General features: G+C 23.2%; 1 protein-coding gene across 8 annotated transcripts in view; it reads right to left on the minus strand.

Moving 5' to 3' along the window:
• Positions 1 to 14611, minus strand: part of pip (heparan sulfate 2-O-sulfotransferase pipe) — a 390683-nt gene that overhangs the window by 69468 nt on the left and 306604 nt on the right. Inside the window, exon 4 of one of the 8 annotated variants that reach the window (XM_075304212.1) lies at positions 455 to 1008. The exons of 5 other annotated variants lie outside the window; for them this stretch is intronic. In XM_075304212.1, the coding sequence (XP_075160327.1) occupies positions 455 to 1008 (554 nt within the window). Of the gene's footprint in view, positions 1 to 454; positions 1009 to 5750; positions 6302 to 10238; positions 10793 to 14611 lie in introns of all 8 variants that reach the window. 2 more of the 8 variants (XM_075304213.1, XM_075304211.1) reach the window with 2 other exon arrangements.

The raw sequence follows: 14611 nt of genomic DNA on the forward strand, positions 1-14611 counted from the left end.
CATTTCATTTCATTTCATTTCATTTCATTTCATTTCATTTCATTTCATTTCATTTCATTTCATTTCATTTCATTTCATTTCATTTCATTTCATTTCATTTCATTTCATTTCATTTCATTTCATTTCATTTCATTTCATTTCATTTCATTTCATTTCATTTCATTTCATTTCATTTCATTTCATTTCATTTCATTTCATTTCATTTCATTTCGTTTCGTTTCATTTCATTTCATTTCATTTCATTTCATTTCATTAATTTAATTTAATTTAATTTAATTTAATTTAATTTAATTTAATTTAATTTAATTTAATTTAATTTAATTTAATTTAATTTAATTTAATTTAATTTAATTTAATTTAATTTAATTTAATTTAATTTAATTTTAAAATTATTTTAACAAAGTACTAAACTCCACTTAAAAAATTCATGATAGTTTATTGGAAGAGGTCTTACTTGCATTCCGGTTTATTGCCGCACAAATGCAATGAAAATCTACGCCAATCCCTATTATATTCAATATGATCTTCAAATATACAATCGGGAGCTTCAGCCTTTTTCACACAATCATTGAAGGACATATCAAACCATTCTTTCGATTCCATTTTACGCCCCCTACGCTGAATATAAAAACCAAATACAGCAGGATGGCGAATATAATAATAGGCGCTCATCACCTTTTCTATGGGATGGCGTACCAGATTGACGTATATGGGTTTGGGAAAACCAAATCTTGTAAAATTGACCCAATTTATATGTTCCACATAGGACATGGCACCTTCCACTTCAGTAATTTCCTCGGCAACGGATCTCTCTATATCGGGTGTGAGTAATACAGGATTCGGGACATATTCCTCGTTTACATAGGGTGTGAAGTCATTTATTTCCGAAAGTTTACCGAGTAGAGAGCTTAACGATTGTGATCCCACCTTCTCTAGGCGATTGAAAAAGAGAACTTCTTGACGTGCATGTCTGGTGTTATTTAAATCCCAAGCATTGACGGTATTCAACTATACACAGAGAATAAAATTTTGGAGGAAGTGTAAACAAGACTTCATTCATTTTAATTTTTTATCTCTACACTGAGAAAGAAAACACTTTTATTTGGAAACTTTTGATTGTATATTTCAATAGCTATATATTGTGTTGAAAATTGATTTAAACGAGCTTTTATTTATATTCCAGATTTTTAGTTTCAAATTAAACTGTGTGTGCAAATTTTGAATATCTATATACGGTATACTAATAGAAAAAATTACATTCCAAAATTGTGAACGGACGGTAACAAAATGAAACGGAAACGTTCAAGAAAAATCAAAACGCAATGTTTACGGTTTCGTCCATGGGAGTTCACGATTTCATGAGTAGCTTTTTTACTGTGGCCAAGAAAAGTCTTAAAAATTTCGTTAAACGTTCTTATGGCAAGTCCGTCTGTGGTGCAATGTGCTAAGGCGAGCTGCCGTAGTTTAGCAATTGAAAAGCAACCACTATACTCGCGACACATTCTTTACTTTTGATTCTGTGTTACGATATTATTTAGGTGGAGGAATAGAAGCGTTAACGACAGCTGTTTCAATGCGTGCCCACAATACGCGACGCAATACTATGAAGCGCAGCGGCGTGTTGCGAAATTAAAATGATTGATGGCCTATGGCCTAGTGTTGCCATTGATTACCACGTTTCAAGTATTTTATTTTCGCATGGTAGATAAAATAATATGACATTTTACGTTTTTATGTGATTGTAATGTAGAATACAAAAGAAAACGAACACTGTACGAGTATTGTCATCAAAAACACAAGGAAGTGAGGAAAGATTAATTTTATGCTCACAAGGTTATTGTTCAACGCGGTCTAGTCACTGGATATGATTGCGTTTTGATAACAAAGCCTAAGCAAACCATGTGACTTAGTGCGTAAGCATACACTGAAAAAAATATTATTTCTATAGAACAATTTGTGAAAATTTTCTTTCTATAGAAAATTTTGCCAAAATTTTATTTCTATAAAAACTTTTGTAAAAATTTTATTTCTATAGAAAATTTTGTCAAACTTTTATTTCTATAGAAAATTTTGTCAAAATTTTATTTCTATAGAAAATTTTGTCAAAATTTTATTTCTAAAGAAAATTTTATTTTTACAGAAAGTTTGGTGAACATTTTATTTCGATAGAAAATTTTATCAAAATTTTACTTTTAAAAAAATTTATCAAAATTTTATTTCTAAAAAAAATTTTATCACAATTTTATTTATAAAGAAAATTTTGTCCATAGAAAATTTGTAAAAATTTATTTTTTTTAAGACCATTTTGTCAAAATTTTTGTTTCTATATAAAATTTTGTCAAAATTTTAGTTCTATAGAAAATTTTGTAAAATTTTATTTCTATAGAAAATTTTGTCAAAATTTTATTTCTATAGAAAATTTTGTGAAAATTTTATTTCTATTGAAAATTTTGTTAAAATTCTATTTGAATAAAATATTTTGTCAAAATTCTATATCTATAGAAAATTTTGTCAAATTGTATTTCTATAAAAAATTTTGTCAAAATTTTATGTCTATAGAAAATTTTGTCAAAATGTTTGTTTCTATAGAAAATGTTGTCAAAATTCTATTTCTATTAAATACTTTGTAAAACTTTTATGTCTATAGAAAATTTTGTCAAAATTCTATTTCTATAGAAAATTTTTTCACATTTTTATTTCTATAGAAAATTTTTTTCACATTTTTATTTCTATAGAAAATTTGTAAAAATTTTATTTCTATAGAAAATGTTGTCAACATTTTATTGCTATAGAAAATTTTGTCAAAATTTTATTTCTATAGAAAATTTTGCCAAAATTTTATTTCTATAGAAAATTTTGTCAAAATTTCATTTCTATAGAAAATTTTGTCAAAATTTTATTTCTATAGAAAATTTTGTCAAAATTTTATTTCTATAGAAAATTTTGTCAAAATTCTATTTCTATAGAAAATTTTGTAAAACTTTTATGTCTATAGAAAATTTTGTCAAAATTCTATTTTTTTTTGCGTTGAGTGAATTACCCGAATTTATTCTGATAATTGGTTGATAGTTTTGCTGCAAGTAGAGGATGCTGATGAGGAATATGGTAATTCCGAAACAGCTGTACATCCAACCATCTTGCAGTATATAGGGCTTTGCCCAAATAAATTTGACAAGCATACTTTTCCTCTGTTGGTTAAGCTACACTTGTAGTTTAGTCAATGCATGGCTTTAAGCTGAGATCAAAAAAACAACAATAACGATTGAAGACAAGCCAACAATAACAAACAAAACAAAAAAAAATTCTATTTCTATAGAAAGTGTTGTCAACATTTTATTGCTATAGAAAATTTTGTCAAAATTTTATTTCTATAGAAAATTTTGTCAAAATTTTTTTTCTATAGAAAATTTTGTCAAAATTTTATTTCTATAGAAAATTTTGTCAAAATTTTATTTCTATAGAAAATTTTCTCAAAATTCTATTTCTATAGAAAATTTTATTTCTATAGAAAATTTTGTCAAATTTTATTTCTATAGAAAATTTTGCCAAATTTTATTTCTAGAAAAAATTTTGTCAAAATTGTATTTCGATAGAAAATTTTGTCAAAATTTTTGTTTCTATAGAAAATTTTGTCAAAATTTTTGTTTCTATAGAAAATTTTGTCGAAATTTTATTTCTATAGAAAATTTTGTCAAAATTTTATTTCTATAGAAAATTTTGTCAAAATTTTATTTCTATAGAAAATTTTGTCAAAATTTTATTTCTATAGAAAATTTTGTCAAAATTTTATTTCTATAGAAAATTTTCTCGAAATTCTATTTCTATAGAAAATATTTTTAAAAATTTTATTTCTATAGAAAATTTTGTCAAATTTTATTTCTATAGAAAATTTTTGTTAACATTTTATTTCTATAGAAAGTTTTGTCAAAATTCTATTTCCATAGAAAATTTTGTCAAAATTGTATTACTATAGAAAATTTCGTCAAATTTTTATTTCTATAGAAATTTTTTTCAAAATTTTATTTCTATAAAAAAATTTGCCTAGATTTTTGTTTCTATAGAAAATTTTGTCAAAATTTTTGTTTCTATAGAAAATTTTGTCAAAATTCTATTTCTATAGAAAATTTTTTCACATTTTTATTTCTATAGAAAATTTGTAAAAATTTTATTTCTATAGAAAATTTTGTCGAAATTTTATTTCTATAGAAAATTTTGTCAAAATTTTATTTCTATAGAAAATTTTGTCAAAATTTTATTTCTATAGAGAATTTTGTCAAAATTTTATTTCTATAGAAAATTTTCTCGAAATTCTATTTCTATAGAACATTTTTGTAAAAATTTTATTTCTATAGAAAATTTTGTCAAATTTTATTTCTATAGAAAATTTTGTCAAATTTTATTTGTATAGAAAATTTTTGTTAACATTTTATTTCTATAGAAAGTTTTGTCAAAATTCTATTTCCATAGAAAATTTTGTCAAAATTGTATTACTATAGAAAATTTCGTCAAATTTTTATTTCTATAGAAATTTTTTTCTTTCAAAATTTTATTTCTATAAAAAAATTTGCCAAGATTTTTGTTTCTATAGAAAATTTTGTCAAAATTATATTTCAATGGAAAATTTTTGTAAAATGTTAATTCTGTAGAAAATTTTGTCAAAATCGATCGATTTTTTAACAATGGAATAAATCCATCAGCTCTTAGACGAGCGGTTCAGAAAGGATAGCAACCTGAAGTTGGTTCCAATAAATATCAACCACTCTGTATATTAAAAGTCCAAACGAAGCTCTTGATGTAATTATGCAGCTTTTGTTTTTGTAGCCGTAGCTAAACTTTGGGTTTCTATAATAAATTACCAATAGGGCTACCGGAAATATTGGCCTCATCGTATTAGTCTCACCATTAGTATAGGGTTATATCTTAATGATATTGCTGAGCTGTTTCAAAAGTTTTTGTTGCACACACAGTTTTAATATTTATTTCAATTAGAAGAAAAAAAATCCTTTCCTTTCAAGACTTGAAATTAAAATTTCTTCCTTTTTATATATTTCACGTGTTGTGTTTTTTTCAGTGTAGATAGGATAATACGAGATATTGAAAAATTAATCTTAAAATGTATGCTTCCATTTATATGCTTATAGGAAAATATTTTAGAACCTTATCCAAGGTGAAAGAAAGAAATGATGAATGAAGGGGATTACTATATACACTGAAAAACAAGCGTGCCCAGATCCCAAAAAATTACCTCTATTTGAAAATTTTAATATTGATTAAAAGCTTAAGATGTGAGACATTGTATTGAGAAGTCTTTGATAAAAGGTTATTAGAATTTAACTTAAGGTTTCAGATACTCAATTTTTAAATCTTTGCTAGGATTTTTTTTTGCCGTGATCATGCGTCATAGGACACAGATGAAATGTTTACTATTCTATGGGAAAATGGGACAATTTTCTGTGGGGATCTTTACTCTAACTACACAAGCAAAAATAACTGTACTTCCTTTCCAAAAGTTTTGCCTTCCCTTAAATATTTTGGTATGGATTCCAAGCCAAAGGTAGAGGTTCTTTAAAATAAAGACAGTTTTTAGGGAGTTATTTGTCTTTAAATGTAGGCTATATATAATAAAAATTATATTATCAATTATATAAACAATATTTTTTTTGTGTACAAAATTCTATCCTAATACATAGTAGCTGAATACTCCAATTAAAAAAAAAATATTTTTTTTTTATGAAATATGAAAATCTTACTTGCACACTGGTTTATTGCCACAAAAATGCAATGAAAATCTTCGCCAATCCATATTATATTGAATTCGACCTTCAAAGATACACTCGGGTATTTCACCCTTTTTCACACAATCATTAAAGGATGTCTTAAACCATTCCTCGGATTCCATTTTGCGACCTCTTTTCCGGTAAAAGGCAAATACCTCAGGTTTACGTAAAAAATAATAGGCACTCATAACCTTCTGGATGGGATGTCGCATAAGATTTACATAGATCGGTTTGGGTAGATCGAATTTTGTAAAATTAATCCAATTAATGTGCTCCACATATGACATGGCCCCATTGACCTCATTTATCTCTTGGGCAATTGATCTCTCTAAATCGAGAGGTAGCAGTAAAGGATTCGGGACAAATTCTTGATTTACATAAGGTGTAAAATTATTTACTTTTGCTAGATTTACTAGTAGTGATCCTAGCGATGTGGATCCCACCTTTTCCAAACGATTAAAAAATATAGCTTCTTGCCCCGAGTGTATGGTATTATTTAATTGCCGGGCATTTAGAGTGTAGAGCTTAATGGGAATAAAGACAAATATATAGGGATATATTTTCAATTTGGAATCTTAAGGTTATGGTTGACGAAGCAATTGTTTGAAAACGTTAAGGATTATAAAGACATGAAAGGCGTCAAACCGAAAAACCATCACCAATTGGAAATATTGTCGGGGATTTATTTATTGCATTGTTCACTTTTGAAAAAAACAAAAAAAACAAACTATAGAAACAAAATGTTGACAAAATTTTCTATAGAAATACAATTTTGAGAAAATTTCCTATCAAAATAAAATTTCAGCAAAATTTTCTATAAAAATAAACTTTTGACAAAGTTTTCTATCGAAATAAAATTTTGACAAAACTTTCCATAGAGATAAAATTTTGACAAAATTTTCAATAGAAATAAACTTTTGACAACATTTTCAATAGAAATAAACTTTTGACAAAATTTTCTATATAAACAAAATTTTGACAATAGAAATAAAATTTTGACAAAATTGTCTACAGATATACAACTGTTACAAGCTTGTCTATAGAAATAACATTTTGACAAAATTTTCTATCGAAATAAAATTTTGACAAAATTTTCTTTAGAGATAAAAGTTTGACAAAATTTTCGATAGAAATAAAATTTTTAAAAAATTTTCCATATAAACAAAATTGTTTATAGAAATAAAATTTTGACAAAGTCTTGTATAGAAATACAATTTTGACAAAATTGTCTACAGAAATAAAATGTTGACAAAATTTTCTTTAGAGATAAAAGTTTGACAAAATTTTCGATAGAAATAAAATATTTAAAAAATTTTCCATATAAACAAAATTATTTATAGAAATAAAATTTTGACCAAATCTTGTATAGAAATAAAATGTTGACAAAATTTTCTCTAGAAATAAAATTTTTAAAAAATTTTCGACAGAAATAAAATTTCTACAAAATTTTCGCTAGAAACAACATTTTTACAAAATTTTCCATAAAAACAAAATTGTTTATAGAACCAAAATTTTGACAAAATCTTCTATAGAAATAAAATTTTGACAAAATTTTCTCTGGAAATAAAATTTTGACAAAGTTTTCTCTAAAAATAAAATTTTAACAAAATTTTCTATGGAAATAAAATTTTGACAAAATTTTCTATAGATATAAAATTTTAGCAAAATTTTCTATAGATATGAAATTTGACAAGATTTTCAATAGAAATAAAATTTTGACGAAATTGTCTACAGAAATAAAACTTTTACAAACTTTTCCATAGAAATAAAATATTGACAAAATTTTCTGTAGAAATTAAATTTTGACAAAATTTTCTATAGAAATAAAAGCTTGACAAAATTTTCGATATAAATAAGATGTTTACAAAATTTTCCATATAAACAAAATTTTTTATAGAAAAAATTTTTGACAAAATCTTCTATATAAATAAAATTTTGACCAAAATTTTCTCTAGAAATAAAATTTTGACAAAATTTTCGATAGAAATCAAACTTCGACAATATTTTTTATAGAAATAAAATTTTGGCAAAATTTTCCATATTTAATTTGGAAATTAAATTTTGACAAGATGTTCTATAGAAATTAAATTTTGACCAAATTTTCTATAGAAATTAAATTTTGACAAAGTTTTCTATAGAAATACAATTTTGACAAAATTTTCATAGAAAAAATGTTGACAAAATTTTCTATGGATATAAAATTTTAGCAAAATTTTCATAGAAATAAAATGTTGACAATATTTTCATAGAAATAAAAATTTTGTTTTGAAATAAAATGTTGACAAAATTTTCTATAGAAATAAAATTTTGACAAAATTTTCTATAGAAATAAAAGTTTGACAAAATTTTCGATATAAATAAAATTTTGACAAAAATTGTCCATATAAACAAAATTTTTTATAGAAATAAAATTTTGACAAAATCTTCTATAGAAATAAAATTTTGATAAAATTTTCTCTTGAAATAAAATTTTGACAAAATTTTCCATATAAACAAAATTTTTTTTTATAGAAATAAAATTTGACAAAATCTTCTATAGAAATAAATTTTGACAAAATTTTCTCTAACATAAAATTTTGACAAAATTTTCTCTAACATAAAATTTTGACAAAATTTTTTCTAAAAATAAAATTGTGACAAAATTTTCTCTAGAAATAAAATTTTGACAAGATTTTTTCTAGAAATAAAATTTTGACAAAATTTTAAATAGAAATAAAATTTTGACCAAATTTTAAATAGAAATAAAATTTTGACCAAATTTAAATCGAAATAAAATTTTCACAAAATTTTCATAGAAATAAAATTTTCACAAAATTTTCTGTAGAAAAAAACTTGGACAAAATTTTCAATAGAAATAAAATTTTGACAAAATTTTCTATAGAAAAAAAATTGGACAAAATTTTCTATAGAAATAAAATTTTGACAAAATTTTCTATAGAAATGACATTTTTACAAACTTTTCTATAGAAATGAAATGTTTACAAACTTTTCTATAGAAATGAAATTTTTACAAACTTTTCTATAGAAATAAAATTTTGACAAAATTTTCACAGAAAAAAAATTTGACAAAATTTTCTATAGACAAAAATTGGACAAAATTTTAAATAGAAATAAAATTTTGACAAAATTTTAAATAGAAATAAAATGTTGACAAAATTTTCATAGAAAAAAAAAATTTGACAAAATTTTCTATAGAAAAAATTGGACAAAATTTTCAATAGAAATAAAATTTTGACAAAATTTTTTATAGAAATGAAATTTTAACAAACTTTTCTATAGAAATGAAATTTTTACAAACTTTTCTATAGAAATAAAATTTTTACAAAATTTTCTATAGAAATAAAATTATGACAAAATTTTAAATAGAAATAAAATTTTGACAAAATTTTCTATAGAAATAAAATTTTGACAAAATTTTAAATAGAAATAAAATTTTGACAAAATTTTCATAGAAAAAAAATTTTGACAAAATTTTCTATAGAAAAAAATTGGACAACATTTTCTATAGAAATAAAGTTTTGACAAAATTTTCTATAGAAATAAAATTTTGACAAAATTTTAAATAGAAATAAAATTTTGACAAAATTTTCATAGAAAAAAAATTTTGACAAAATTCTCTATAGAAAAAAATTGGACAACATTTTCTATAGAAATAAAATTTTGACAAAATTTTCTGTGAAATAAAATGTTGACAAAATTTTCTAAGAAATAAAATTTTGACAACATTTTCTATCGAAATAAAATTTTGACAAAATTTGCTTTAAATATAAATTTTTGAAAAAATTTTCTATGGATATAAAATTTTAGCAAAATTTTCTAGAAATAAAAATTTTACAAAATTTTTAATAGAAATAAGATTGTGACAAAATTATATACAGAAATAAAATGTGTACAAACTTTTCTATAGAAATAAAATTTTGACGAAATTTTCTATAGAAATAAAATTTTGACACAGTTTTCCATAGAAACAAAATTTTTTTATAAAAATAAAATTTTGACTATATTTTCTATAGAAATAAAATTTTGAGAAAATTTTCTATAGAAAAAAAATTTGAGAAAATTTTCTATGGAAATAAAATTTTGACAAAATTTTCTATAAAAGTAACATTTTGACACAGTTTTCTATAGAAATAAATTTTTGACAAAATTTTATATAGAAATAAAATTTTAACAACATTTCCAACAGAACAAAAAATTTGACAAATTTTTCGATAGAAATAAAATTTTGATTTGAATTTTCTTCAATGTGAAAAAGTTTCATGTGATTGGAAAAAGTTTAAATTTCCATGATATTAATACTGTATATCAAGACTATTACAAATTTTTGAATTTTTAGTAATTATTAGCCGATTGTTGGGAAAATTTTTAATTTCCTCTAACGAAATCCTGAAATAGTCTGACCTTCTCCCTCATATCTCTTAATAATATCACAACTACGGTATTACAATCAAAATATCTTACTTGCATACAGGGTCATTGCCACAAAAATACAATGAGAATAGGCGCCAATCATTGAAACCCGTAACATCGGGCTCGAACCTACAATCGGGAATTTTTGCCGCTTTTACACAATCATTAAAGCTGGTATCGAAATATTCTTTAGGTTCCAATTTTCTTGAGCCTCTTTGTAGGTAATAGCCATAGACTGCCGGATGTCGTATGTAATAGTAGGCACTCATCACTTTTTGTATGGGATGGCGTACCAAATTAATATAAATTGGTTTGGGCAGACCATATTTGGTGAAATTCAGCCAATTGAAATGTTCCACATAGGACATGGCACCCTCAACATTATGGATTTCTTCAGCTATGGCTTCCTCTTCATCTTCCGGATAGATGGTACGAGTTTGGGCATTAACTTCATTTACATAGGCTGTGAAATTATTGACTTTCGATAGTTGAGCTATTAAAGTCATTAGCGATTGTGAGCCAACCTTTTCCAAACGATTGAAAATCAAAGATTCTTTGCTCGCCACAATGGTGTTGTTTAAATATTTAGCTTTCAGTGTATAAAGCTTTGAAGAAAAACAAAAATGAAAAAAAAAACAATGGACATAGGAAATGATTAATTTTGAAACAGAAAGGTAGAGTCTTGATTTGTCTTAAGCTTAAGCAAAACTATAATGTGGCAACCAAAAACTCTTGAAACCCAAACAAAAATTTTTTTGTTAATGGTGAAATAGAAATGAGGAAAAAATTAAGATTTTTTTGCTTGTTATGGCACAGAACAAAGAATTTGACTTGCTTTGAATGGAAAAAGTTTGTTGGGGATCTAAAGGTTCCCATAAATTTTTGGCCCCTAAAATTTTGGCAAAAAAAAATGTTTACATGATAGTTATGGACCCATAAGGACCATGCAGCCTTAGGAAGATCAAATCTACGGATCGATTTGTTTTGATGGATTTATCTATATATACATTTTATTAAAAAATACAGAAAATAATATCAAAATTTATAATCAGTTTAAATTTGTTCGAATTGACTACCTTTGGCGCGTTTTAATAGCCTTTAACGGACGATAAAGCAGTCACACTTTGCACAAAAGAGGCTTTGAGTTTTTTTGGCCCATAGCCAGCGAAGTGTCGTCCTGAGATGATCCACACTTTGGTATTGTGTAGTACCATCCTTACTCTTCAAAATGCTTCAGGCGTAAAAATCCAACAGATCACGGTTGCCAATCAAGCCAAGAATAATAAATCAAAATTTGTAGAAAATTTTAGCAAAAAATTAACAAATAAAAAAATCGTATTTTGTAGTTTTTGATAAAATTTCTGTGGTTTTATGAAAAAAATCTTTCTTCGAAAGAAATGATTTATTATTTTAATTTAGAAGTTTAGTTATTATGTTATGATCACTCCTAATAGCGACAATGTACTTTGGGTGTATAAATATCCCTTGTCAAAATTTTATTTCTATAGAAAATTTTCTCAAAATTTTATTCTCATAGAAAATTTTGACAAAATTTTAGAAAATTTTGACAAGATTTCATTTCTATGGAAAATTTTGTCAAAACGTTATTTCTATAGAAAATTGTGTCAAAATTGTATTTCTATACAAAATTTTATCAAAATTTTATTTCTTAAGTAAATTTTGTCAAAATTGTATTCCCATAGAAAATTTTGTCAAAATTTTATTCCTAGAGAGAATTTTTTGAAAATTTTATTTATTTATTATTTTAATTTAGAAGTTTAGTTATTATGTTATGATAACTCCTAATAGCGACAATGTATTTTGGGTGTATAAATATCCCTTGTCAAAATTTTATTTCTATAGAAAATTTTCTCAAAATTTTATTCTCATAGAAATTTTGGTCAAAATTTTATTCTCATAGAAAATTTTGACAAGATTTCATTTCTATGGAAAATTTTGTCAAAACTTTATTTCTATAGAAAATTGTGTCAAAATTGTATTTCTATACAAAATTTTGTCAAAATTTTATTTCTTAAGTAAATTTTGTCAAAATTTTATTCTAAAGTAAATTTTGTCAAAATTGTATTTCCATAGAAAATTTTGTCAAAATTTTATTCCTAGAGAGAATTTTTTTGAAAATTTTATTTATTTATTATTTTAATTTAGAAGTTTAGTTATTATGTTATGATAACTCCTAATAGCGATAATGTATTTTGGATGTATAAATATCCCTTGTCAAAATTTTATTTCTATAGAAAATTTTCTCAAAATTTTATTCTCATAGAAATTTTGGTCAAAATTTTATTCTCATTGAAATGTTGGTCAAAATTTTATTCTCATAAAAAATTTTGTCAAGATTTTATTTTTATGGAAAATTTTGTCAAAATTGTATTTCTATAGAAAATTTTGTCAAAATTTTCTTACTATAGAAAATTTTGTCACGATTTTATTTCTTTAGAAAATGTTGTCAACATTTTATTTCTTTAGAAAATGTTGTCAACATTTTATTTCTATAGGAAATTTTCTCAAAATTTTATTTCTATAGAAAATTTTCTCAAAATTTTATTTCTATAGAAAATTTTGTCAAAATTGTATTTCTATAGAAAATTTTGTCAAAATTTTATTCCTAGAGAGAATTTTGTCAAAATTTTATTTCTAGAGAGAATTTTGTGAAAATTTTGCGAAAATTTATTTCTAGGGAAAATTTTTAAAATTTATTTCTAGGGAAAATTTTTAAAATTTTTTTTCTATAGAAAATTTTGTCAAAATTTTATTCCTAGATAAAATTTTGTCAAAATTTTATTCCCATAGAAAATTTTGTTAAAATTTTATTCCTAGAGAGAATTTTGTGAAAATTTTATCTCTAGAGAACATTTGTGCAAAATTTATTTCTATGGAAAATTTTTAATTTTTTTCTATAAAAATTTTTGTCACAATTTTATTCGTAAATAAAATTTTGTCAAAATTTTATTCGTATATAAAATTTTGTCAAAATTTTATTCCCATAGAAAATTTTGTCAAAATTTTTATTTTAAAAAAAATGTTGTCAAAATTTTATTCCTAGAGAGAATTTTGTCAAAATTTTATTCCTAGAGAGAATTTTGTGAAAATTTTATTTCTAGAGAAAATTTTGTGAAAATTTATTTCTAGGGAAAATTTTTTTTTCTATAGAAAATTTTGTCAAAATTTTCTTCCCATAGAACATTTTGTTAAAATTTTATTCCAAGAGAGAATTTTGTGAAAATTTTATTCCTAGAGAGAATTTTGTGAAAATTTTATCTCTAGAGAAAATTTTTGCAAAATTTATTTCTATGGAAATTTTTTTCTATAAAAAATTTTGTCACAATTTTATTCGTAAATAAAATTTTGTCAAAATTTGATTCGTATATAAAATTTTATTCCCATAGAAAATTTTGTCAAAATTTTTATTTCTAAAAAAAATTTTGTCAAAATTTTATTTCTATAGAAAATTTTGTCAAAAATTTTTTCGTATATTTGTTAAAATTTTATATCTATTGAAAATTTTTGCAAAATGTTATTTCTATGGAAAAGGTTTTAACAATTTTATTTCTATAGACAATATTGTCAAAATTTTATTTCTATAGACAATTTTGTCAAAATTTTATTTCTATAGAAAATTCTGCCAAAATTTAATTTCTATAGAAATTTTGTAAAAATTTTATTTCTATAGAAAAATTTGTCAAATTTTATTTCGATAGAAAATTTTGTCAAAACTTTATTTCTATGGAAAATGTTGTCAAAATTTTATTTCTACAGAATATTTTCTCAAGATTTTATTTCTATAGAATGTTTTTTTGATCTTTTTTATTCCTATATTTGTTAAAATTTTATTTCTATTGAAAATTTTTGCAAAATGTTATTTCTATGGAAAAGGTTTTAACAATTTTTTTTCTATAGACAATTTTGTCAAAATTTTATTTTTATAGAAAATTTTGATAAAATCTTATTTCTATAGAAAATTTTGCCAAAATTTAATTTCTATAGAAAATTTTGTAAAAATTTTATTTCTATAGAAAATTTTGTCAAATTTTATTTCGATAGAAAATTTTGTCAAAACTTTATTTCTACAGAATATTTTCTCAAGATTTTATTTCTATAGAATGTTTTTTGATCTTTTTTACTGGATATAAAAAAACTTTAATAAAAGACAAGTTCAAAATAATTTGATTTTTATTTTAATTCTGTGGATAATTTCGTCTTCCTTATACCGCGCCGCTTTCTCTACCGTAATACCAAGAATATAGAAGCAAACTTCAGATTTCATTAGTTATTTATTTCTTTTGCTCGGACGGAGAATCGAATCATGGAATACACTATCCACAGGAACATGTATCCCTATTAACAAGTAACCCATACTGTCAAGTAGTTTTATTTATAGTCAATTGTGTAATGGGCACACAAGC

This window comes from Haematobia irritans, chromosome 4, assembly GCF_050003625.1.
Source record: "Haematobia irritans isolate KBUSLIRL chromosome 4, ASM5000362v1, whole genome shotgun sequence".
Classification (NCBI taxonomy): domain Eukaryota; kingdom Metazoa; phylum Arthropoda; class Insecta; order Diptera; family Muscidae; genus Haematobia; species Haematobia irritans.